This window comes from Chelonia mydas, chromosome 6 (assembly GCF_015237465.2).
Source record: "Chelonia mydas isolate rCheMyd1 chromosome 6, rCheMyd1.pri.v2, whole genome shotgun sequence".
Classification (NCBI taxonomy): domain Eukaryota; kingdom Metazoa; phylum Chordata; order Testudines; family Cheloniidae; genus Chelonia; species Chelonia mydas.
The window spans coordinates 28,830,682-28,857,125 of record NC_051246.2 but is presented as its reverse complement, the minus strand read 5'-3'; the positions used below and the strand labels follow the sequence as shown (position 1 = coordinate 28,857,125).

Below are 26,444 nucleotides of genomic sequence, written 5' to 3'. Positions count from 1 at the left end.
GTTATGAAAGGCACCTGATTCTATGTTCTTATTCTAGTAAATATGTAAGATGTCTTCAGGTTCTTGGATTTTTTTTTTTTTAATAAAAGCCCACTCTGACACATCTACAGGGCTGCTTTGGTTTCCTTATACATAATCTGGAATAAGATACACATGGGCAAAAGTTTGATGTTCAATGCTTATTATGCCGACCAGAAAACCATAAGTCAACTGTTGCAATACTTCATAATTAAAGAAATTCAGGAAACCTCCTGCCAATATGTAGGTTCTGGGGAAAGAGGTAAACGCCATGTAAAGTGAGGAGGTGGGCTAACAAGCTAGACTTTCAATACAGGCTTTGTTAGTGCTCATTTCAGTCATTAGAAAGATATTTGATGCAATATTTAAAGGTACTGAGGGCCTAATTCTACCACCCTTACTCACTTTGAACCAGATTCTGATGCCCTTACCTACACTAACATTTTCCTCCTCCTCCCCCTGCAGGCCATGAGTCAATTAGTTAATTAACAGTCCCACTGATTTCAGTGGGACTACTTACAGAGTGAGGCACTATGCAATGTGAGAAAGGATAACAGAATCAGGCCCAGAAAAATTTTTCAAACAAACATTAACAGACAGATTAAACTGCCCTCTGAAAAACAAAATTTATTTGCTCTGGTAATATGGCTGGAATGAGGAGTTCTCAACACTTCATGCCTTGCTCACCAAGAACAGGAATGAATGAATGGAACACACACAGGTCAAACACATTCATTAAAAATAGATACAGGCCAGAGGAGATAAGAAGATTTACATTTACTTGGCTAGGTAGATTTTGTTTGTAAAACCTTAAATAAGAGCAGTTTAGAATCTGCATAAGACCTACATGGGCGCATATACACCTGACCCAGCAAAGTAAATGTTTGCTCTGACAGAGGGAGAGCAACAACAAACTATTAACCAACACCACAACCAGGGATGTGAAATTTACCACAGATTGCTCTGTAAATCAGTCTGCCTGGAGTCTGGAAGGCACCTTAGCTCAGTGCAGTTTGTCCTTTCCAAGAATAAGTCAGATCCTTCAACAACTGGCTGTAATCACAGTGTCAAAGCCTAGGACGCAGGCAACCCCCTGCTCCCCCTCCCTCCAGAGTGGTGCCTTATGGCAGCAGCATTTGACCCCAAGCAGCTGTCAGGACATCAGGGAAGAAGGACATTGGAGGGCAGAGGGCGGGCTGCACGAAGTGGTGGCTGATAGCCCCACAAGGGCACTGCCAGCAGCGGAGACCCCAGGGGGAAGCGAAGTTTACTACTCACACAGTGAAGTGATACACGAAGCACTTCCAGCCGGTGGGTCTCTCTAGGAAGTTATAGACCCTGCCTTGGATGTTGGTCCTGCTCAGCAGCGGTCTGCGGATGCTGTAGATGGAGACCCGAGGGTCCAAGTTGATGTGTGGCCGGGGGCAGTCCGTGTTCACCACCACCATCTCTCTCTTGTAGGGCGGCTCGCCCCGATCCGGATCCGCCGGCTGGCTGGAGCCCTGCTGCATCTGCTCCTGGTCGGGGGCCATAGGGGCGTAGTGGGCATTGGGGGTGCTTTCGGCCAGCTCCAGGGCGGAGGGCTTCTTGCTGGGAGTCATGCTCCCTTTCCGGGACCCAGGCAGCCGTCCCAAGCTCCAGCGTCTCTTCTCAGGCTTGGGGGAGGAGGTCATGGCCGGAGGGGCGTAGGGGGAAGGCGGAGGAGGAGTGTGCGCGATGAAGGAGGGAAAGGGGCAGCCGCTGCTGGGGCGGGAGGCAGGGATGCAACCCCGGCGCTGCCCCGGGGAAGGAAGGCGGGAGAGGGACAGCCAGCCACCGCCGGGGCGTCTCTCACACACTCCCTCCGCCGCTCCAGCAGCGCTCCTAGCCCGGCCCACCCCGGGGGACGGCCCCCGCCGGGAAAGGTACGAGGTCTCCGCCTCCCTGCCCGGCTGCCACCCGAGCCCGGGGGACAGCGGGAGCTGCCTGGTCCCCGCCCGGGGCATTCCCCGGACAGTTGGCACGGACGGCTCGTTCCTCTTGGCGCGCGTCCAAGCTCGCGCCAGGCTCGCTCGGTTGGAGGAGGGTGTAAAGCGGAAAGCCCGCCCTGGGCACTGTCCGCTCCACGGGGCCGGGGCAGGTCAGACAATGCCCCGCCGCGCGCAGCCTCGCCCGCCTGCCTGCCGGTCGGTGGCGGCGGAGATGGGGCTCGGGTGCTGCCTTGGGGTTGGAGCAGGTAATGGGGACCGGATTGTCTCTGTGGGACGGGTGCGCCATACGCCAGCCCTGGGAAGGGAAAGGAAAGAGCCACTCTTTGGGTTGGATTGGTTTTTTGTTTTGTAATGGATGATTGGTGGGGCTTACATTAAGGGGCAATTTCCAGAGGGGTCTCGCTTGTGTCCTTGTTTCAACCAAGCAGGGGAGAAAAGGCCCTAGCCAACCTCTGTTCAGGTGACTATCCCTTCTGTGGAGATTGGGTCCAACGCTGGTGCAGAGAGCAGCCTCTTCTTTCTGGAGTAAAGGAGGGTTGGGAAGAGAGGACAGCACCATGGCTCACTGGCCAGCCACCAGGCGAAAAAGCAGCTGCATCCTTTCAAGCCTGCAGTAACTTTTTCCAAGGTGCATGTAAGAGCAGGTGAGGGGCTTTACCTCAGAAGGGTCTTTCTAAGGAACAAGCCCTTTGCAGGGCCTTATTCATATGTTGTTGATGCTGGTGCAGGGCTGTGTCTACAGACACAATGTCCTCAACTAGATCTCTAGGTGTAAATAATAATTTGTGTCTTAAGACTTTGGTGTTGAACTGTTCTTTTTATTATCTCACCGCCTCCCACACACACTGCATCTGTCCATTTCCTCCACTGGTTGCATCCTATCTGACATGCAGACTCTGAGAAGGACTTGTCAGAAATTCTCCCCCAGAAGGTTTGGGGGCAGAAATTCTCCCCCAACTCTTTGGCAGCCTAACCTGGCAGGCTGATGGAGAGCTGAGAGTGTGGAAGCTCTGAGAAAGCCAGCCCCCAAGTTCCCAGGCTGTCAGCTCTTCAGCACGCCAGGCTCCCAAGGTCCACAGCTCCAGGGCAGCCCACTAGGCAGACTGCCCATAAGCCAGAGATCCCAGGGGGTACAAGGTCAGAGACAGGGCCATTCGCTTTCCCACAGTAATTAAAAAAGTTTGATTTTCATTCCAAAACAGAATCAAACCATATTTTGAAATATTGAAATCCTCTGTGAAATGGAATTACCTTTCTCCCCACAGCTCTAATTGTGAGGTTACTGGTGCAGGGACTGTCTTCCTTGTTATTTCTCTGTAACAGTGCCTTTCACAATGGGGCCCTAGTTTTTCATTGTGGGTTCTAGGTGCTACCATGATATAAATAAATGATGAATCGGTGATTGAACTAGAGAGTAATAAGTTTTGCCCCTCAGCTCTCAGACTATAGTTGACTCTCTCATCACTACCTTTAAAATATGTTTGCTTTTGTGGAGACTGCTGCTATATGTGTTTGGCCATTACTGTTAGGTTATATGAGGGCTTGGCCTAGTTTTTTTGTCTACTGTTTTAAGCAATGACTTACTTTACTATGACAAATTGTTTCACGCCACAGTCACAAGAGCCTATGCTGCAGCAATTAGCTAACCATTTCTATTCCCAGACCTAAAAGGGAGATTATCTTTGTTCTGGAGAGCTGTTTTTTTTCCTTCTAGCCCAGAATAGAATAGAACTAGTTAACAAGCATAGCTATGCTGAGTTCATGGGCGATACTTGTGCTTAAACAAAAATGTTGTGGTAAGATAAGAGGCTATATAAAGTTAAACAAAAACAGCCTTACGAATTGCAGCTCCATTCAAACCAGAGAGAGCTATAGAGGGGGATTGGGCCAGATCCTCAGGTGGTGTAAATGAGCATGATTTTATGATCTGGCCCCTTGTCTATTAAATGAAGAAAAGTAAAACATTGGTCTTTCAAACAATAAAGACTAAATACATCTGTTTGAAAAATAAGCTGGCAGTGATTGTTTTTCATGAGAAAAAACAAATATAATTAGCAAGTCACGTTAGCAAAACAGCATGCCAGAAGAGGTAAGGTCTGCCTTTCATCTAATCTACAGCCAGCCACATTGTGCCTAATTGGCACTGACCCATGTTGGGTGTGGTATGAAATCACTATCTGTCAAGAGCTTTCTGTGCCAGATAGGGAGAATTCACATGCTGCACTGTGGTGTAGCATACCACCCTTTCTGTACCCAGCCAGCTCCGCTGACCAGTACATGGGTGTTGGAGGCCATGGCCATGCCTCCTTACTGTCCCCTTTGTGATACCTTCACAGCTGCCAACTTTCACGCGGTAAATAAGCGCCCCGACTTTCACAATAAGCCAAAAATCAAGCTAATCCCATTTCAAAACAAGGCCAAAACAAGCCAATCCCTAAGAACCCCAACACTCTGTGTGACTAGATCCCCCCGGCGTGCAGTCTGGGCCTGCAGTGGGCCTGCTGTGCACCCCTGACTCTCCCCTCCTTGCCCCTGCTTGCCCCTTACCCCTGCTATCTCCCCCTTGCCCCTGCTTGCCAGGAGCCAATTACAAAAAAAAAAAAGCAACAAGCTACAAGCCAAACAAGCAACAAGCCAAAAACTAGCCAACAAACAACTCACAAGCCAATTAAGCCAAAAACAAGCCCAATTTCTGCCCCCCACCCTTTTTTTTTTTTTTTTTTGGTGGGTTTGGCATGTCTGGGTACCTTGTGCCTCTGGGTTTGCTAGGAGAGAATAGACCTTGTGCTCCCTCAAGTGCACAGACTGTAATTGTGCCCGGTCCTTGTGCATAGGATGTAAGGGGAAAGAGAGTACCTCTCCAGACCCTGTGCACCTGTACAAAGGCCATGAAAAATCTGCCCCTTATTATAACCAATTGTATGATTTAATAACAAGGTTTTTGTGTCTAATCTAGTCAAAATGATCATTTGGTTTTTGGATTAGCCAATGGAAGTGCTGATAATGCAAAGAGGAAAGTTTTGGATTTCAGTAGAAATAAAATGATGCCTTCTCTCTGGCCACCAGTACCAACTTCCTGGGCTCTGAATTAGCAGGGATTTTAGTAATGTCTGATTGTGGTGTGTTTGGCAGCCAGCAAGACCATGAGTGTGACTCTTTGGGGCAGATTGCAAGGGTCCCCCCCCTTTATTTATATGAGATGAGCAGTTACCCATATGAGAAGTGTACTCACAAACTAACTTTTTGTATATTGCCAATCTCTTTTGTTATGGGGTTTCACACGTAAGCCCAGTGTGAAAAATGAACAAATTCAATTATTATCCTCCATTGGTTGAGGCCTACCACACTGGGGTTCTAGTCCTTGACTAGGACTCCTGGGCCCTATGACGATAATATTAATAATGTTTTGATATGGAAAAGCTAATCTATTTGTTTTTTAAATAAAATAGGACATTTCTATAAAAGCAAGGCATATTTTTTTGGACAAGACAGTAACCAATCCCTGGAGATACAGAGAAGAAGATTGAATCAAGAAAAATAAGGGACAACAAAGATGCCTGAAAGGTAAACTTTAAATTTGATTAGGATGCTCTTGGAAACCTGTGTAATTGTTTTACGGATACTGTGACATGGTTTTATATTTTCTTAATTAAAACATGAGATGATGACAAAAGAGATGGTAGGAATTCTGAGACAGGTTTTAGACTTGAAGAGAGGAAACTTTTACATAACTCAAATAAATTACTTCCAGCATACAAAACAAGACAGAAGATGGAGTCATCCAGTTAAAGAAGTAAAAGAAGAAAATTAAAGGTTAAAAAAATTGAGGAATATATTTGTACCTAAGTATCTATAAACAAATACAGCAAGGTGAACAAATAAGAAGAATTAAAAGTGATCTAAATGATGGAGAGTATGACATAACTGAAAGCTAGTGGGATGATTCTCTCAAATGAAATGTCAAAATTGAGTTCTTAGCACCTGAATCCACAGATTGACAGAGCTAGAAGAGTACCCAGAAGTCACCTACTACAGGACAGGCCCAACAAAGAAAATAACAGAACGCCACTAGCCGTCACCTTCAGCCCCCAACTAAAACCTCTCCAACGCATTATCAAGGATCTACAACCTATCCTGAAGGACGACCCATCACTCTCACAAATCTTGGGAGACATTCCAGTCCTTGCCTACAGACAGCCCCCCAACCTGAAGCAAATACTCACCAGCAACCACACACCACACAACAGAACCACTAACCCAGGAACCTATCCTTGCAACAAAGCCCGTTGCCAACTGTGTCCACATATCTATTCAGGGGACACCATCATAGGGCCTAATCACATCAGCCACACTATCAGAGGCTCGTTCATCTGCACATCTACCAATGTGATATATGCCATCATGTGCCAGCAATGCCCCTCTGCCATGTACATTGGTCAAACTGGACAGTCTCTACGTAAAAGAATAAATGGACACAAATCAGATGTCAAGAATTATAACATTCATAAACCAGTTGGAGAACACTTCAATCTCTCTGGTCACTCGATTTCTGATCTAAAAGTGACTATTCTTCAACAAAAAAACTTCAAAAACAGACTCCAACGAGAGACTGCTGAATTGGAATTAATTTACAAATTGGATACAATTAACTTAGGCTTGAATAGAGACTGGGAGTGGTTGAGTCATTATACAAAGTAAAACTATTTCCCCTTGTTTATTTCCCCCCCTCCCCCGCCCACTGTTCCTCAGACGTTCTTGTTAACTTCTGGAAATGTGCTGGAAATGGCCCACCTTGATTATCACTTCAAAAGGTTTTCTCTCCCCCCACCCCACTCTCCTGCTGGTAACAGCTCATCTTAAGTGATCACTCTCCTTATAATGTGTATGATAAACACCCATTTTTTCATGGTCTGTGTGTATTTAAATCTCCTCACTGTACTTTCCATTTTATGCATCCGATGAAGTGAGCTGTAGCTCACGAAAGCTTATGCTCAAATAAATTGGTTAGTCTCTAAGGTGCCACAAGTCCTCCTTTTCTTTTTGTGAATCCAGAGAATAATTACTTTAATTATAATGCAGAAGAGTCATTAAGTACCTGGTATTTTATGTACAGCATGCAACATTTTCAAATATAAACAATTATATAATATGTATGCACCAATTCCAGTTTCTCATCATACAAGTTATTCTTGTCTCTCTATTCATTTATATATAAACTTTTTGTATTTTGTTTCTATTTTACAAAAGAAAAAAATAATTTAAAACAGAAGAAAATAAAAACTCTGAGGAGCACTGTATAGATAAAAGAACTAGGAATAGAAAGAAGAGGGGGAAGAGTGTCAAAAATGCATACCAAGTCAGGCAGCAACGCTTTGATACCGAAGACAGTAGTGAAATGCTTTGGATAAGGAGGATACAGGGAATTAAAAATTAAGGAGGAACTGTAATACGGTCAACATGGTCACTGCTGCTCAGTAGTAATTACAATTTACAATCTATGAAGGACACAGTAAATATTTAAGAATCAGAAAGGAAAGGTTAATAAGATATGATATTGTTAACTTATTATAACAAAGTACCATGTTATATATTTGCATCTGGAGGAAGATGGTACATTTGGAATTGGATTTTAAAAGGTGAGCAGCATTGGCCTAATTCTGCTCCCATTAAAGTCTATGGCAAAATTCCCAGCTCCATTGACGTTGATAGGAGCAGAGCGAGTCCATCATTCAGCACTCTTAAAAATCACACCCTGAGTCTATGGTAGATCGCGAATTTTTGTCCCGCCTTGGGGCTGCTTTTATATTCATCACCCATGTATATAGTTGAATGTGAGATGTATTTTTAAGATCTTTCTGATCTTTTGAGTTTTATATATTATATAGCATAAAAATGCAGAGTCACATCTTTCATCATTACTGAACATTTATAAGGCAGAGTTGGTGCAGTGAGTTACAGAAGAGGGACACGCTTTCTTTGTGTAATTAGTACCCTGTATCTAATGTAAGAGTCTTGCAGTTTGAAAGCATATGGGTGCTCTGTGTGTCCTGAAAACCAAAGCACTTACACTGGTAATTACTGACTTCCGTGTCAGACAGTTTTTCAACATAACTAAGTTTGACTTCGATATCTGCATTCTAGCTGTTGCTGCTAAGGGTTTTTTCCGTTTTCTTCTCTCTCTCTCTTTTTTTTTTCTTGGTGCTACTTCCTGTTTAATGAAAACTTCTGTGCAGCTGTGGAGATGGGGGTGGGGAGAGAAGTTTTTGATGTAAACAAACTTTCCATGGAGAAACAGCAAAATACGTTTTAACAACAACAACTCCTCGCTTAAAATCAGTGATAGTGCCTACCTGAATTCTACTCACTGTAGAGTCCCTTGGTTAATCATTCTGTAAGAAGTCTGTTTAAAAAGCCAACCAAAGAAATAGATAACTGTGACTCAGTAAGGAACTGAGAAGTATTGTCCGTAGTGAACTATGGTTCAGTGAAATACAGAATGTTTCAGACACTTTCATACATTAACATATGCACAGTTTTTCAAACTCTCACAATATTCACCATTTTTCTTAATGCCCCAACTCCTGGAGGCATGTAATTACATGAGAATCTCAGCTTTCAGGGAAAAAAAGGTTTCTAGCCATCACAGTTGCAAAGTAAAGCTTGAGAACAAGACTCTAAAGGATCAAAAACCAGAAAGCAAGTAAAAAGAATCCTAAATTTCTTTATTTACTGTTTTTAACTCTCATTAGTTTTAAGTCAGTATCTTATGCTTAGGGTGGGCAAAAGTATATACAGGCTACTGCTTGGAGTTTTCAGTGCACATGTGAATGAATTAGACATTGTTTTAAATTGTTAATAAGTCACAATCTGCCCTCATATCACACTACTAGAATCAAAAGCTGAGATTTTTAAAGCTACCTACAATATTGGGTCACCCAAATCCCATTAAAACTAATGAGGACTGAGTGTCCAGATACCCTAGGTGATTTAGAATTTGTCCCAGTCTTCACTGTATTTTAAACTTTGCAGCACCTGAGGATCTCAGCAGTGGGGTGCATCATAAATATAACTATTATAATACTGAATAATTAAAAGAAAATGTATCAGAATGAACTATTTTAACTAAGGCCTAGAAAGTTTTACCAGCATAGCTATGGCAGTTAGGAATGGGGGGGAGAGGTGGGTGGAAATCACACCCCTAACAACAGCTCTGCTAGCAAAGCCCAAGTGTGGACGCAATTATACTGGCCCAAAAAAGAAAAACAAAAAACACCCTTTTGCTGACATAGATCATTCCGTTCAGGGAGCTAGTTTAATCTACAAACAAAAAGCGGGGAAAAAAGAAGCTTTTGCTGATATAAGCTGTGTTTCCCAAGGGGAGGGGGCTGTTGCTGGTATAGCTCTTCCAGCAAACTTTTTAAGTGCAGAGAAGGCCTAACTTTGATAATGAAGAGGAGTTGAGATATTAGGTTTCTTTTTCTTCTTCTTTTCTTTCTGTCATAGTTTAGCACAGAGGCCCTGCTTTTGCTTGGTATTCAGCAAACAGCTGGTGTAGCTCAGACTCATAGACTTTAATGTCAGAAGGGACCACCATGATCATCTCCTACTCACCATGATTCCCTCCTACACATTGCAGGCCTGCATCATCGCCACTCTGAAGATGACAAAGAAAGACTCAATTTATACCAATTGAATTTACTCTGGTTTCAGTCATGGATAACTGCTACCTGTGCATACTATGGCTTCCTTTGTCGAGCCATGAAATTTGTACCAGTGCAGCTACACTTGTTGCTGGCCTCTGATGGCTGAATCAGAGCTAAGCCCAAATATAGACCAGGCCTTATACATTTCTCCCCTTTATATGCACCTATAATTGTTGTTATTGCACCTATCAATTTAAGAACAGTCCTCATTGGTATGTATTCTATTCCATTCAAGAACCCAATAACTTACTTTACTGTTCTTGGAATATTAGGATTTGGGCTCCCTGCTACTGTTTCAGAATTTTAGGCTATGGTCCTGCAGAAACTTATGCATATGCTTTACTTTAAGCATGAAAGTCATTCCACTGACTTCCTATTGAAGTCAATGGAATGACTTGGCATGCGTACATGTGTGCTTAATTTTCAGTATTTGCTGGACTAGGCCTTATTTTGTTACACATGCTTGAGGAAGGAAAGGAAGGCTTGTTAAGGAAATTCCTGCTTCTTTCTGCCTTGTCTACCCACTGGGTATTTGCCCTGATTTCAGCCACTGCTGGCCAGCTATTGCTGTAGCTGTACCAATGCAAACTCCAAGTTTAGACAAGGAAACCAGTATTAACTATCATTTATATCAGTGTAGTTTACCCCAGTATCAAGTGTTTGGCTCCACTGGTGCAAAATAGTGGCTTTGTCCATGTACACTAAAGTTTTGTTTTAGCATAGTTACACAGGTGGCTGGAATCTTATGACAAACCTCTGTTTTGACCTTTTAGTCAGTTTATTGTAACTAGGCTTTCCTGGTCTATGCTAAGTGATGGCAGCATCACACTACTAGTATCTTACTCATATTATTGTCAGGGAAAGAATGACTCACATTACAGCAGTCATTATAACATGGATGTTATGACTAGCAACCCCAGTTACAGACACCAGGTAGTTACTTGACCTGAAACATTCATGTGCACTCAATACGTAACACCACAAGAGTGTGCTATCAGTTTCTTTTTAATAGCCCTCCTAGGCCTAATCTACACTGTTACTCTTTTACTAACTCTTCCCACCAGTTCAGCTCCACTGGTAGGAGTGCTAGTGGAGACAAGGCAACACCAGTCACCAGAATTTTAACCACTGCAACGTCTAGCACAGCTCTCAGTAGAATCAGTGATAGCAACACTGGGAAATATTAGGGTGAAATGGCCAGTGTAGACTACAGTTCTAGAGCATATTATCACTGCTGGCCTTCAACCCTGGAAATACAATAATAGAATGCGGATAGGCAAACAACATATATCTGCCTGTTCTGAAACATCACCTTCTTGTGGCTGCTTAAAGGTTTAACAACTGTATTAGAGAGAATAGTTCCTGACATGACTGAGCAAAGTGTGCATGTGTCAGTACTTGAAGTTCACATCAACTGCTCACCAGGCTCATAAATAGACATTGTCTGAAAAGAAAAGAACAGCTTTTAAATGTTTGTTAGTATGATCTTTTGTTAATTTATTTAAAGAAAAATGACACAGAAAATAGCTTACAATTTAGAGGGTTGAAATTGGTTTGAGCAAACATTTTTGCTAAGAGTTAATTTGTCTGCAGCTATAGTGGTGAGGTTGGGACTATGATTGGTAGAGATAAGTAGGTCAGTTACAGGAAACAAAGAGAAACATATTATTTAGCATGTACCAGAGATGGCCGATAAACCTGACTCTGGAGGCTGTTTGGATAAGCAACCAGAAGATTGACCTACGACGATTATCAATTTTTAAGAGCTTCATGCCCACACCCCCTAACATTTCCTACCTAAACACATGAAGTACACATCTACCTTTATGCACATTTCATCCTTGAGACCAGCTCTTACTCTTTATGATTCTTCACTGGGTTACACGTATTGAGGGATGCGCGCAATTCTTTTTTTTTTTTTTTTTTTTCTTTTCAGGAATTCTAGGGCTTACAAAGTGCCCAGGTTTTAGGCCATAAAGCACAGACCAAACAAAGCATTTAAGCATATGAGTATTCCCACTGGCTTCATGTGCTTCCAGTTAAGTATATGCCAAAAAGCTTTGTTAGATTGGGGCCTACATTTTTATGATGAAAAGCATTTTAATATTTGCTATTTGTGCTGTCTGCTTAGTCCCCTCATTCACATATGAATTAATGCTTCAGTTCCCTGACTGAATGACTGAAACGGTTATCAACAGGAGAATATACCAAACAAGTCACTTCCAGTTCAAACTTTCGATCAAATGAGACTTGCAAACATCTCTGCAAATATACTACGAGTTTATGTCGGATTTAGCAGCGCTAAATTGAATTAACCCTGCACCCGTCCACACAACGAAGCCATTTTTTTTTGGCATAAAGGGCTCTTAAAACCGATTTCTTTACTCCTCCCCAACGAGGGGATTAGCACTGAAATCGACATCGCCGTTTCGAATTAGGGTTAGTGTGGACGCAATTCGAAGGTATTGGCCTCCGGGAGCTATCCCACAGTGCACCATTGTGACCGCTCTGGACAGCACTCTGAACTCGGATGCACTGGCCAGGAGTACAGGAAAAGCCCCGGGAACTTTTGAATCTCATTTCCTGTTTGGCCAGGCGAGCTCATCAGCACAGGTGACCATGCAGTCCCAGAATCAAAAAAGAGCTCCAGCATGGACCGAACAGGAGGTACTGGATCTGATCACTGTACAGGGAGAGGAATCCGTGCTATCAGAACTACGTTCCAAAAGACAAAATGCCAAAACATTAAAAAAAATCTCCGAGGCCATGAGGGACAGAGGCTACAGCAGGGACACAACACAGTGCCGCGTGAAATTTAAGGAGCTCAGACAAGCGTACCAGAAAACCAAAGAATCAAATGGATGCTCCGGGACAGAGCCCCAGACATACTGCTTCTACGCTGAGCTGCATGCAATTCTAGGGGGGGGGCTGCCACCACTACCCCACCCCTGTCCGTGGACTCCGATGATGGGGTACTCTCCACTATGCCTGAGGATTTTGCAGACAGGGAAGATGGGGAGGAGGAGGACGAGCTTGAGGAGAGCACACAGCACACTGTTCTCCCCAACAGCCAGGATCTTTTTATCACCCTGACTGAAATACCCTCCCAACACAACGAAGCCAGAGAAGGGACCTCTGGTGAGTGTACCTTTTAAAATATAATACAGGTTATAAAAGCAAGCATTTTTTAATGATTAAGTAGCCCTGAGGAGTTGGGATGCATTCGTGGCCATTACAGCTATTGGAAAAGTCTGTTAACGTGTCTGTGGATGGAGTGGAAATCTGCCAGGGACATCTCCATGAAGCCTTTGCAGAAGGTTTCTGGGGAGAGCAGCCTTATTCTGACCTCCATGGTAGGACACTTTACCAAGCCATGCTAGTAGCAAGTAATCTGGTATCATTGCATGACAGAGCCTGGCAGCGTATGGTCCCGGTGTTTGCTGGCATTCAAACAACATCCGTTCTTTATCTCTCTGTGTTATCCTCAGGAGAGTGATATCGTTCATGGTAACCTGGTTGAAATAGGGGAATTTAATTAAGGGGACATTCAGAGGTGGCCATTCCTACTGGGCTGTTTGCCTGCGGCTGAAAAGAAATCCTCCCCGCAGTTAGCCACGTGGTGGTGGTGGGGGCATTGGCGCTGAGCTGTTCGCGTTTGGCTAGCAGGGATCTTCCCTGATACCAGCCACGCGGTGTGGGGAGGGGTAAAGCGATCATCCCAGAGAATTGGATGGGGCGGGGGGTTAGTTTGGTTTCTGCTGCTGCACGTTAACAGGAAAACCGCAGCACTAAATGGCCAACTCAACGTGCTTTGCTTGGTATGGGAGAGGAGGGCGCTGCTGTTATGAAGGTTGCAGAAGCCGAAAGACTATGGCTTACCATGGCCCCCTGCAAGCCGAATTCTGTTGCCCGGCACTGCGTGTGTGATCTCTAACACCAAAGCTGCAGGCACTCAATATAAGATGCAAAATGCGACCTTGTACCAAAATCACATGTGCTATGTAATGTGAATAGTGTTGTTCACTGTGAAAGATTGTTCTGTAAATGTATCTTTTAAAATACTATACTCCCTTTTTTTCCTCCAGCAGCTGCAAATGTTTCAAGCCTCCCTCCTCCGTCCCAAAGGCCATCTCAGATAAGGCGGCGAAAAAAACGCACCCGCGATGAAATGTTCTCTGAGTTCATGCAGTCATCTGGCACTGACAGAGCTCAGCAGAATGTGTGGAGGGACACAATAGCAGAGTACAGGAAAGTGGCCGATGAACGTGATGAGAGGTGGTGGCAGGAAGATCAGAGGAGGCATGAGGCAACGCTGGGGCTACTGCAGGATCAAACAGACATGCTCCAGCGTCTGGTGGAGGTTCATGAATGGCGGCAGGATCACAGACTGCCGCTGCAGACCCTGCTTAACTGCCCTCCCTCCTCTCCAAGTTCCATAGCCTCCTCACCCAGACGCCCAAGAACACAGGGGCGGGGGAGGAGGCTCCAGGCACCCAACCACTCCACCCCAGTGGACAGCCCAAGCAACAGAAGGCTGTCATTCAAGAAGTTTTAAAGTGGCCTTTTCCTTCCCTCCTACCACACCCGACCCGGGCTACCTTGTGAGTTATCTCCCTATTTTTATAATAAATTAATAAAGAATACATGTTTTTTAAACGATAGTGACTTTATTTCCTTTGCAAGCAAGCTGTGATCGAAGGGGGGAAGGCGGGTGGCTTACAGGGAATTCAGAGGCAACCAAGGGGGCGGGTTTTCATCAAGGAGAAACAAACAGGAGTGTCACACAGTACCCTGGCCAGTCATGAAACTGGTTTTCAAAGCTTCTCTGATGCGCAGCGCTTCCTGCTGTGCTCTTCTAACCTCCCTGGTGTCTGGCTGCGCGTATTCAGTGGCCAGGCTATTTGAATCAACCTCCCACCCCGCCATAAACGTCTCCGCCTTACTCTCACAGAGATTGTGAAGCATACAGCAAGCAGCAATAACAATGGGAATATTGGTTTCGCTGAAGTCTGAACGAGTCAGTAAATTGTGCCAGCAACCTTTTAAACATCCAAATGCGCACACTACCACCATTCTGCACTTGGTCAGCCTATAGTTGAACAGCTCCTGACTACTGTCCAGGGTGCCTGTGTACAGCTTCATGAGCCAGGGCATTAAGGGGTAGGCTGGGTCCCCAAGGATAACTATAGGCATTTCAACATCCCCAACAGTTATTTTCTGGTCTGGGAAGTAAATCCCTTCCTGCAGCCATTTAAACAGACGAGAATTCCTGAAGACGCGAGCGTCATGAACTTTTCCCGGCCATCCCACGTGGATGTTGGTGAAACATCCCTTGTGATCCACCAGTGCTTGCAGCACCATTGAAAAGTACCTCTTGTGGTTTATGTACTGGCTGCCCTGGTAGTCCGGTCCCAAGATAGGGATATGCGTTCCGTCTATAGCCCCACCACAGTTAGGGAATCCCCCCTGCACATTTTCCAGAGTCACTACCTTTGATAGCAGCAGCTCAATGATTGCATTGGCTACTTGGATCACAGCAATCCCCACAGTAGATTTGCCCACTCCAAATTGATTCCCGACAGACCGGTAGCTGTCTGGCGTTGCAAGCTTCCACAGAGCTATTGCCACTCGCTTATGAATTGTGAGGGCTGCTCTCATCTTGGTATTCTTGCGCTTCAGGGCAGGGGAAAGCAAGTCATCAAGTTCCATAAAAGTGCCCTTTCGCATGCAAAAGTTTCGGAGCCACTGGGAATCATCCCAAACCTGCAACGCTATGCGGTCCCACCAGTCAGTGCTTGTTTCCCGGGCCCAGAATCGGCGTTCCACGGCATGAGCCTGCCCCAGTAACACCATGATCTCCAAATTGCTGGGGATCGCCGTTTTAGAGAAATCTATGTTCATGTCCTCATCACTGCACTGCCATCACCTCCTCGCTTGGTTTTTCAGGTGCTGGTTCTGCATAAACTGCACAATAATGTGCGAGGTGTTTACAATGGTCATAACTGCTGCGGTGAGCTGAACGGGCTCCATGCTTGCTGTGCTATGGTGTCTGCTCGGGCAATCCAGGGAAAAGGGCGCAAAACAATTGTCTGCCATTGCTCTGAAGGAGGGAGGGGCGGCTGACAACATGGCTTACAGGGTTGGCTTACAGGGAATTAAAATCAACAAAGGGGGTGGCTTTGCATCAAGGAGAAACAGAATGGCCCTCTCAAGGATAGAACTTAAAACCCTAGGTTTAGCAGGCCATTGATTTCACGGAGGGAGGGAGGAGAAAATGAATACAAAACAAATCTGGTCTATTTCTTGTTTTGATCCACTTCATCTATCTTTATACATCTTGCTGGCAGCAGACGGTGCATTACGGCTGCTGGCCATCATCGTCTCCTGGCTGCTCATTAGAAGATGGTGCAGTAGGACTGCCGGCAGGACTGAATTGCCATGAGACGAAACTTAAAAGGGAAATGACCTGGCGGAGTCACTCCCATGTTTGCCCAGGCGCCCCTGACCGACCTCACCGAGGTCGGCTAAAAGAGCACCCTGGAGTACGGCGACGATGGCTACCAGTCATACTGCACTGTCTGCTGCCAAAAGGCAATGAGCTGCTGCTGTATAGCAATGCAGTACCGCGTCTGCCAGCACCCAGGAGACATATGGTGATGGTGAGCTGAACGGGCTCCATGCTTGCCGTGGTATGGCATCTGCACGGGTTACTCAGGAAAAAAGGCACGAAACGATTGTCTGCCTTTGCTTTCACAGAGGGAGGGAGGGAAGGGGGGGACTGACGATATATACCCAGAACCACCCGTGACAATGTTTTTGCCCCATCAGGCATTGGGATTTCTACCCAGAATTCAAATGGGCGGTGGAGACTGCGGGAATTGTGGGATAGCTACCCACAGTGCAACGCTCCGGAAGTCGACGGTTGCCTCGGTACTGTGGATGCACTCCGCCGACTAAATGCACTTAGACCATTTGTGTGGGGACACACACACAATCGACTGTATAAAAACGCTTTCTACAAAACCGAATTCTATAAATTCGACCTAATTTCGTAGTGGCCTTGCTTTCTAGGTCTGTTCTTGGAAATGAACATTCACTTGTACAAACGTGAATGGAAAATCCACACAGAAGACTGTGAATACCATCCAGACAACATTCTGAGTTATATTCAACAAAGGTTCGCAAATGGTTTCTACATTGTTTGCCCAGTACTAGTTCCTGTTGTTATCAGTGTGACTGAGAGCTTCTATTTAATTTTAAAAAGCCCTAAATATTTGCCTATTTAAGAGGAGGAGCTTGTTTTATCCAAGAGCACTGCTCAGAGGGTACATTTCTGTATGAATAAGGGAGCTGGAAATGCCTGTAGCAGAAGAGCACCTCCTATGTTGCATCAGGTTTTGTTAATTTTTTTTTCTTTGGGATTAAAGCAAGAGCTGGTGGGACAAAAGGTGAAGAGTTAAGTAAAATATTATAAAACCCTGCCTAAGCTCTAAGGGAGACACTCAGCCTTTACTAGGCAAGAGGAAACCAATCTCTGAGCTAGGCGCTCTATTTGTGTCTCAAGCCTGTTTTGGCAAATGCCAGGCTGTTTTCCCCACTGCCCTTTGGTTTGGTTTGTTTATTTAACTATCCAGCAATTTTCATAATAGCTCCTCTGAAAATATTTCCAGAAGAGGAACCAGAAACCTCGACAGCACCTGCAACACAGCTATGTTCTTCATTAATGCACTTCGGCCAGATTCTAGTCTCATCTGCTAGGACTTAGCCGGTATCTTGATGTTGCGTACAGTGCCATGTGTGACACTATATGCATGTATGCCTGAATGAAGAGGCATCTGAAATTAGCATCTGACTTCATTCTTTATCATTACAAAATCTAATTGCATCACACATTTGTCAAAACTCTCTTCTTTATATAGGTCACATTCTCTCTCTCTCTCCCCTCCACACTGTAATCAGCATGTCTGACTGAGCTCCAAAGAAATTCGCTGCTCTTTCCAAACATCGGAATTCTACAAACATCTTAACTTCTGCACTTGGATATTGGATACTGGCAGCATCTGTGGCTGCCAGAAGGATATTACAATATTTCTGGGAACAGGTTTGCTCTTGCTGGCTGAAGCAAATTCAGAAATTGCTTTGGCACAAAGGTGCACCAACAAAAGAGAGGTTGCTTAAGTCCCTTGCCTGATGACTTCCAGTAGGTCTTCCTAAAACCGCAGCTCCAGGAATTCTTTCTGCCTCAAACCTTCTGATTCAATAACATACATGCAAATTATGATATTATATAAGTAACTTGTTATGTTGCATGTGAGTCTTACTGTCCTATACTAATACTGTATGTACCTTAGTTTCCCTGTGTACTGCACCAATACTTGGGTGGTGGGAATTGGGTGTGTGATTTTGCTGAGGCCCTCAGGGCAGGTGAGACTGCCCAGCTATTTGCACCGATGTAATCTGAGACCCAGGAGGGGGGTGCGACCAGGTGACATCTTTGGCCCAGGAAGTGAGACAAAGAGAAGGAGGAGGGGCATGAAGGGGGGTGTCGGAGGTCGAGTGGCTGGAGGCTGGCAGTCTGCATGGGGGGACTGGAAGAGGGGGAATCCAGGGCATCCAGTAGCACTGAAGGGGTTCCTCCCAGAGATCGTGGGGAACTGAGAGAGCACAGGCTTGTGAGTCTGTGACCACTTGGGAACAGCATGGAGATGGCCTATAACCACCTACTGAAAAAGGACATTGTAGAGCTGTGCAGAGAGAGAAGGCTGCGCATTGGAAGATTCACCAAGGCACAGCTGATTGCTCAGTTGAAAGAGAATGATTGCTCTAAGGAGCCAGTTCGTCACCCAGCTGGGGCTGTGAGAGAGGCTGGGAGCAGCCAGGCAGCCCCAGGGGTGATCCCAGCCACTGATCCAACTGGGGATGCGGGAGGGTCTGAAAGCAGCCTGGCAGCCCCAGGATCCACCTACCCGACCAGCAGGGGATCTTCCTGACCAGGTTCCCCATTGGTGGAGCTGAGATGGTTGGAGTTGGAAATGGAACTGAAATTGAAAGCGCTGGAGGACCGTGAGAAGGAACGGCAGGACCGTGAGAGACAGAGACAACATGAACTGGCGATGGCGGAGCGGAGAAGCAGAGAGACCCCTGCCGTGGTGAGTGGGGATGGGCCCAGGGTGGCTAAGCCCACAGGGAACTCCAATATAAAAGTGCTGCCTCAGTTTAAGGAAGGGGATGATAGAGACGCCTTCCTTACTGACTTTGAGAAGGCCTGCAACGTGCACCAGTTTGACCCTGCAGACAGGCTTCGGCATTTCACCCCCTTACTGGTCCCAAAGCCATAGAGATGTTCAGCCAGATGGATGAGGCAGAAGCAGGGGACTAGGAACTGTTCAAATAAGCCCTGCTGTGCAAGTTTGAGCTGACCCCCGAGACGTACAGGAAAAGGTTCCGGAGTATGTAGAAGACCCAGGGGATGACCTGTCTGGAACTGGTCACGCTGATGGGGGAATACACTTGCAAGTGGGTGAATGGGGCTGGGGCCCAGACCAAGGAGGACGTGATTGAACTGATGGGCCTGGAGCAACTATAATGAACTCTGTCCCCCTGACCTGAGGATGTGGCTGGTGGACAAGAGGCCAAAGGACCTGCACCATGCAGGGCTGCTGGCTGAGGAGTTTGTAAACAGCAGGTCGGGACATGGAATGGAATCCCAGAGGGACAGGCCCACATCAGTGCAGAAGCGGGGTCACCCAGGGGCTTCCCTGAAGGGAGCCTCAGATAAATCCCTCCCGAGAGGCACAGCCAATACCAGAGCTGACCGACCAGCCCCGGGGACCAACGGGACCTGAGGTGTAATTATTGTGGTCAGAGGAGCCACAGGTGGGCCCGGTGCCAAAAGCTCAGGGACAGGATGAGCAAACCAAGCCCTTAGAGGGTTAACTGGGTGGGAGCCCAGCTGGAGGAGGGGCTTCCAGTTTAGCAAGAGGGAGGAGTCTTCCAGGCCAGCTCCTTGGGGAGGCTTGATGCTACGTGTGATGTTGCACTCCATATGATTTTATGAAAATATGTTAATGAGTGTGATTATAATGTAACTGAAATATGCTTCATGCAAAAGGTCTCTTGTAAGGTATTATTACAAAGCTTATAATCTACTGAGTGTGGTCATACTAGTTGTATAAATGTATCATTCTTGTATCGAAAACTAGAAATATAAAATATAACTCTAAGGTCCACCTTGAATCAGTGTCACTCAAAGCACTTTACAAATATGAATGAATGAAGCTTCACAACAGTTCTTTGAGATAGGACAGTATTGTTAGCCCCATTATGCAGATGAGAAAAATGAGGCACAGAAAGGGCTTGACTTTCAATAGTTCTCAGCATGTACATTTCTCATAGAGATCTATAGGAGCTGCAAGTGTTCTGTAGTACTGAAAAAAATCAGACTTTTTAGGACTTTCTATAGACAAACTGATAGAACACAAACTATGTGGAGTCATAATTAATACAATGTTAACCACACATTGTAGACAGGGACTCATGTTCAACTTCATGTCAGCTGGTTGTAGTTATCCCTAACGTCCACGCACAACCAGCTGACAAGGAGTTGAACATGAGAGCCCCTGTTCATACTGAGTGCTAAATCATGCACCTAATAGCTAGCTGAAATTGGTGCTTTGGCTGGACCACTGATATGCCAGTAGGTCTTATCACACACATTGTGTGGACCACTTATCGGCACAAGGAACAAGATTCTTTTCCTCACAGTTAAATCTATATGGAACAGAGAAGGAGGCGCAATTTTTCCAGTCCATGTTTTTTTTAAATGTATTTTTGGTATTTAAAGAGCCTGTTTACTAGACCGGCATGTTAAAAAATGTCCAGTCATTTGGGAAACAATGAGCATTCATTATAGAATAAAGTAACCTGATTCCATCTGGTCAAATGCAGTATCATTTTTCCATCAGGAAACAAGTTAGTAAAGTAGGCCTTCTCTTTCTCTACCAGTGTCAATCATAAAATCTCTAGTAACCGAAGTGGGGAGAAAAAATAAGCAATTGATAATGGTTAGGTGGCTAGTGTGCTCTGACTGCTGCTTATTACGCTATGCTGTGGAGTTGTAGCCATGTCAGTCCCAGGATATCAGAGCGACAAGGTGGGTGAGGTAATATCAGAGTACCTTTCCCAGACCTGAAGAAGAGCTCTCTGTGGCTCAAAACCTTGTCTCTCTCACCAACAGAAGTTGGTTCAGTAAAAGATATTCCCTCACCCACCTTGTCTCGCTTATTACACTAATCATAACAGTCTCATTGTTACCTGTATGCTCCCCTGATCTGTGTGTTTTACCCACCTGTTGCCTCATCTTATATTTAGAGGATAAAACCTATGGAATAGGAATAGTCTCTGGTGTGTACATAGTGGTTAGCATAGTAGGGCCTTGATCCTGAACTATCACATGCTATTGCAATACAAATAAATAATAAAGTTGAACTAAGGTATTTGGGACCTTTGACTCTCATACTAAAATTTAGTAGTGAATGCTATTACCCCGCATATATATTTATACCAATAGCAATCTTACATTGATCGAGCACATTTCATCCTGAGAAATCCCAAAGCAATTTTGTAGAATGTGTACAGTACACACGGATTGTTTGCCCACCACTGAAATGCAACCCGCAATTGGGGTGAAATGCAGCAGCTGCTAAGGCCTTGTCTACATGACAAATGCTTTGCTAGTATAGGTACACCAGCAAAGCCCCCTAGTGTAGATGTAGCGGATACCAACAAGGAGTTTTACTGTTGACATAGCAACACCACTTCTCAAAACAATCTTAGTCCTGCTCAAAGAAGCATTCTTCTGCTGGCATAGCTGCATCTACACTGGGGTTTTGTCATCAGAGCTATGTCGCTAGGGTTTTTCATATCCCTGACTGACATAGCTATGCCAACAAAGCTTTGTAGAGTAGACCTGGCCTAACAGTGCACTGCAACACTGCAGACCAATCCAGAACAGAAACTGAAGAAGAATGGTAGCTCAAAGTGAATGTGCAGAGAGAATTTTAGGCAGGGAGAACGTAGTTACCTGAGCACTGGCACAGTATGGACGCAGAGTAGTAGCTACTGAATCACTGACTGTTCTTCATACCCTCAAACAATCCAGTTTCCTTGATGCTGTGAAATAAAAAGAAAGTAAACACTGTTGACAAGCCTTTGAATTAGCAAATACAATGGCTCTTCCACTGATCATGAAGCCCCTCATCCAATTCCTCCAAAGTAAAGATAGGGAAGGATGATTTCCCCTTCCTCAGACCATTTAGCAACCCACTGTCAAACCCAGGGGTGATCAGACCCCATGTCAGCATAGAATACTCAGTGGTTTATTCGACCTTTGAAATGTATGTGGCTGTCCAGTTAACTGTAATGGGAATTATGCACAGGTACTGAGAGGGGGCACATGCCTCTAACTCTCTTTGCTGTATACCAGCACTTCAAAAAGAGACTTTTGTAAATCCAGCTTTAACAAGAGAACCTGTGAGAAAGCTATACTAAAAACCAAAACAAACAAAACAGTTAAGTCAGAGCTGACCTATAACAATGGCCAGCTCCACCAAGCTGGAATTTCTGGTTAGTTTAAATACAATAAGATTTGATTTTCTATGATGCCTTTCAGACAGGTATTCAAAAGAACTTTGCCAAGAAATGAGATGTAATATGACAACAGAGGTAATACTGGGGTTGAAAACATTCTCTGCATTCACTGTATATTTATATTTTTACATAAATTCCTGCTGCTGCCTCCTTTGTGGGGAAAAGAGGTTCAAACACAATGGAAATGTCCATTCTAATTCTTCTCTCGGTTCACTGGAGAAAATCAAATCTGGGATATCTCCACTGAGTCAGTGGGGTTACACCACTGTAAAACATGTATATGTGAGATCAGAATCAGGCCTACCATGTTAGTCTTCTGCAGGGAATTGGACCACGTGAAGCTTTTTGCTGGGGGAACTCCCCAACCTCTTGTGTGGCTCTGCAGTGGTTCTGTGCAGCAATGTGAAGGGGAATTTATGAGTACCTTGTCACTGCCCTTGCCTATTGCCAGTGGGCCCATTGCCACACACAGTACAGACCTACTGGCCCAGAGTGCCATCGGAGAGCTGTTCTGTGGGTGCCTTGTACCTCTAGGATAAGGGAAGGACTCTGTGCACCTATTACACATACATTTCTTTCCTGCAAAGCCCTTTCACTCTGGCCTTTGACTTGCTTTGTGAAGGGACCACACAGTTTCACCTTCAGAAATGCTCATTTAAAGCTATCTGTGATTTTAAAAGGCGGTGCCTTGAGCAGTCCAAAGATATTGGTGCTAGGCCCCAAGATATAATTGTGGGTCTGTGGAAGGTTGCATTAACTATGTCAAAGAGTTTCTGAACCGAAAAAGGAGACAAGGAGCTTCAATTACAATACTCTGAGTTCCCTAAACCACCTCTACATTCCACAGCTGTATTACAAGTTAAAAGTGTATCCCAAGTTGATGCTGCTATTATTTATCTGTACTGTGATAGCACCTACGGTAAGGAATTCAAGCCCCATTATATGTACAGCTTCTAGCACATTTAACAAGGAGATGGCCCCTGCCGCAAAAGAGCTTACAATCATCTCAGTTTCTTTTTGACTGAAGAACACAGACGGATTCTGCTGTCCATTATACTGGTGTGAATCAGGAGTGACTCCGCTGAGGTCAATGATGTTACACTGACTGGTGTGAGGTCAGAATCAGGTTCATAGTCTTTCCCCATCTATTCTGTATGTTGATAGAGAACTGAAAAGGCAGAGAACTCGGAAGTCAAAGCTCTCCAGATGTGTACTGGTAATACTGAAATAACATTCACAGTAATTGGCAGGGCATGTAACAACGACAAATTTGAAATCAATTTTGGCAAGCATATCACGGTATCTATGGTTGCTTTGGTCTCCTAGACCTGTGAAGAGCTATTAAAATTCAGATGAAATTGAGGGCCACGGTAATTATTCTAGTTAATTAAAAAAAATAAATTAAAAAAAAATCCTCACTATCTTATTAATTGCCTGCACAGAACTCAGCTTGATGGGTAACACGGAGTATTGCCCTCAACACCTCCAAACACTAGGAGTGAAATCCTGACCCTATTGGAGATACAATGGAAGTCTTGCCATTGATTTCAATGGATCTTGGATTTCACCCTAGAATTTTATTATATTTAACCACTCACTTCACATTAAAAAACAAAACACTTTTTAAAATAGGCTTTGTAGTTTCCTGGGAAATCCAAGCAGCATGGAAATTTCATTTCCTGCCTGAAGCAGCAAAACATGGAGCCAGTTAATTTTGATTTTCCTGCTATTTCAGAGCTCACTATAAACTAAAGAAAACATGTTTTGTTTGAACTATGCAGTTCTTTTGTTGAATGTCTAAAATTTAAAAATTGCCATTGTCAATACAGTTGCATATTATATTCCTAGGGGTCCCTCTAGTGGCTAACGCAGCAGGCTAATTTAGCATAGCCAAGTAGACCATAGAGTGGGCTGCAGGTGGGTTTACTATCTTCTGTCTCATCGTGTTTTTACCCAGAGAGAAACTGCTGAGGTTTTTCTCAGAGTAGGACATGAAAGAATAAATTCTTAGCACTTAGTTTCCTGCCTCCCAAATGAGCCAGAAGACTAGGCAAAAATCTCAGAAATCAATCCTCTATAAGGGGTCTAGAGTCATCTTTTGTTAAAAGTGGGTAACAACTTTTTCTAACATAATTTGAACCTTCTGATTTCGAAAATAGTTGTTACCAAGCTGAATTTTGATGTTTAGATCCTCAAACTTGCAAACAAATATGGCCACCAAAATTCACCAGAAACATTTGACATACCAACAGCACGTGTGTGAATTTGTCAGCATCAAACTATTTGGCTTAATTCCTTTTCAGTCTATTAAGAACAGAAAATGAGAACACATCGTTGTTTTACTACCTATTGTACCATATTTAACTTCTTATGGCATCTAGTCATCCATGTATCAGAATATTAGAAATAAGTTACAATAACACATAGTTTTTTCCTTTTCTTGCATACTTAGTATTTGTTTTATGGTGCATAATGCTTTGTAATTAGAATAGAATTAACATAGAAGTAATGGTGATACAAAGAGAGAGCACAACAGTAGTTAGATGAGACAGTGATTTAGGACACTCATATTGGTTAGAGTTTCAGAGTAGCAGCTATGTTAGTCTGTATCCGCAAAAAGAAAAGGGGTACTTGTGGCACCTTAGAGACTAACAAATTTATTTGAGCATAAGCTTTCGTGAGCTACAGCTCACTTCACTGGATGCATAGCTCACGAAAGCTTATGCTCAAATAAATTTGTTAGTCTCTAAGGTGCCATAAGTACTCCTTTTCTTTTCATATTGGTTAGAGTGTACCTAAACCATGGAATTGGTAGTAAGTCTCAAGAGAGCCACACCAGTTTCCTACAGTGTCTGCATTATTTGCCCAGAATCAAGTAAAGAAAATGTGAGTGAAGCAGGTGAACAAGGAGTGCTCAGAGTAAGGGAGGCAATGGTCACCAGAAAAAAACAGCAAGACGTCAAATACAGAGAGGCCATTGACAGAATTGAGCCATCTTTCATTCAGAACAGACAGTATCAGTTGTGTGTCACAGAAATTGCTATGCCCAATACACTAACAAAGGCAAAATGCAGACGTAAACATCTGTAACTGATGTCTCATGTGTGGCAAGCTGTAGTGATCCCAATAAAGACACCAGTGTCCATAATGCAAGACAGTCCAGTACTGTGAAGATAGACTGGAGATGATACATGTTTTGTGAGGAAGTGCATCCTAAACAGAGACTCATCTCTTTAACTACAATCAACATGAGTTAACAGTTAATGAAGGCAACTGTATTGGACCACAAAATTAGTGTTTGTGTATCTGGAGCAAATGACCTCATAGCTGCTGAAGACAAGTATCACCTGATTTGTTAAATCCCATTTATGAGGTCTGTGATGAAAAAGAGTGAGGGCACTAAAATTACTGACACAGCAATGCTTTGGCTTCAAAATGAGCTATCTGATGTTTGGCATCATTACTGCGAACTTGCAAGGGAAACTGGAATTGAAATTCCACACTCTGGCAATCAATCAAAGATCATCATTCAAGGAAAAACTCCAAACTCATATTAGGGATTTAGTTCATTTCATTTCATTTCATTTCATTGCCTGATGGGTCTCCTGCTGAGAGATAAACACTCTTAGTTCTAGCCAAGTATAAATATGTACCTATCTCACAAATAACAGATTCTCACCAACATGAGGAGATGGCCATCCCCATTTACCACCTCCAGGAAGACATATTTCTGTCACTGGTACATGTTTGCATTGAAAATTCAGGGAGATACTTTGCTATAGAGCTTTCAGTGTCAGTGAGGATAATGTAGCTGCTTTCATTCCAAATAGCATGTACATGTTCCCACTGCCTTAATTTATGCCAGGGCTGAGCTCCAGTACCTCAAGGCTTGGCAGTTTATAGCCCTGGCATGTCTGGGCTTGCCACATCAGTTATGAATGTAAAATAATCGCTAGAGCCCCAGCACCTAATTGATTGAGCCCCAGCACCTCTTTCATTACAAATCAAGTCCTGCATGTTCCCCCTCCCGCTGTATGAGGGGTAGTCTCTTCTTGAGGACAATGCGATGAAGAGAACTTTGAGAAACAAGAATCAGTGAAATTCA

General features: G+C 44.2%; 1 protein-coding gene and 1 long non-coding RNA gene across 3 annotated transcripts in view; one reads left to right on the top strand and one right to left on the bottom strand.

Moving 5' to 3' along the window:
• Window positions 1-2,010, bottom strand: part of KCNQ1 (potassium voltage-gated channel subfamily Q member 1) — a 534,879-nt gene extending 532,869 nt beyond the window's left edge. The window contains exon 1 of one of the 2 annotated variants that reach the window (XM_007062959.4): window positions 1,297-2,010. In XM_007062959.4, the coding sequence (XP_007063021.3) occupies window positions 1,297-2,003 (707 nt within the window). In that variant the 5' untranslated portion in view covers window positions 2,004-2,010. The remainder of the gene's footprint in view (window positions 1-1,296) is intronic. The other variant, XM_027825414.3, reaches the window with a different exon arrangement.
• LOC114020226 lies at window positions 1,938-14,343 on the top strand. The gene is made up of 3 exons (XR_005225427.2): window positions 1,938-2,233; window positions 5,438-5,552; window positions 13,777-14,343. It is a non-coding gene; the product is annotated as an uncharacterized LOC114020226 (long non-coding RNA).
• The last annotated feature ends 12,101 nt before the right edge of the window (window positions 14,344-26,444 follow it).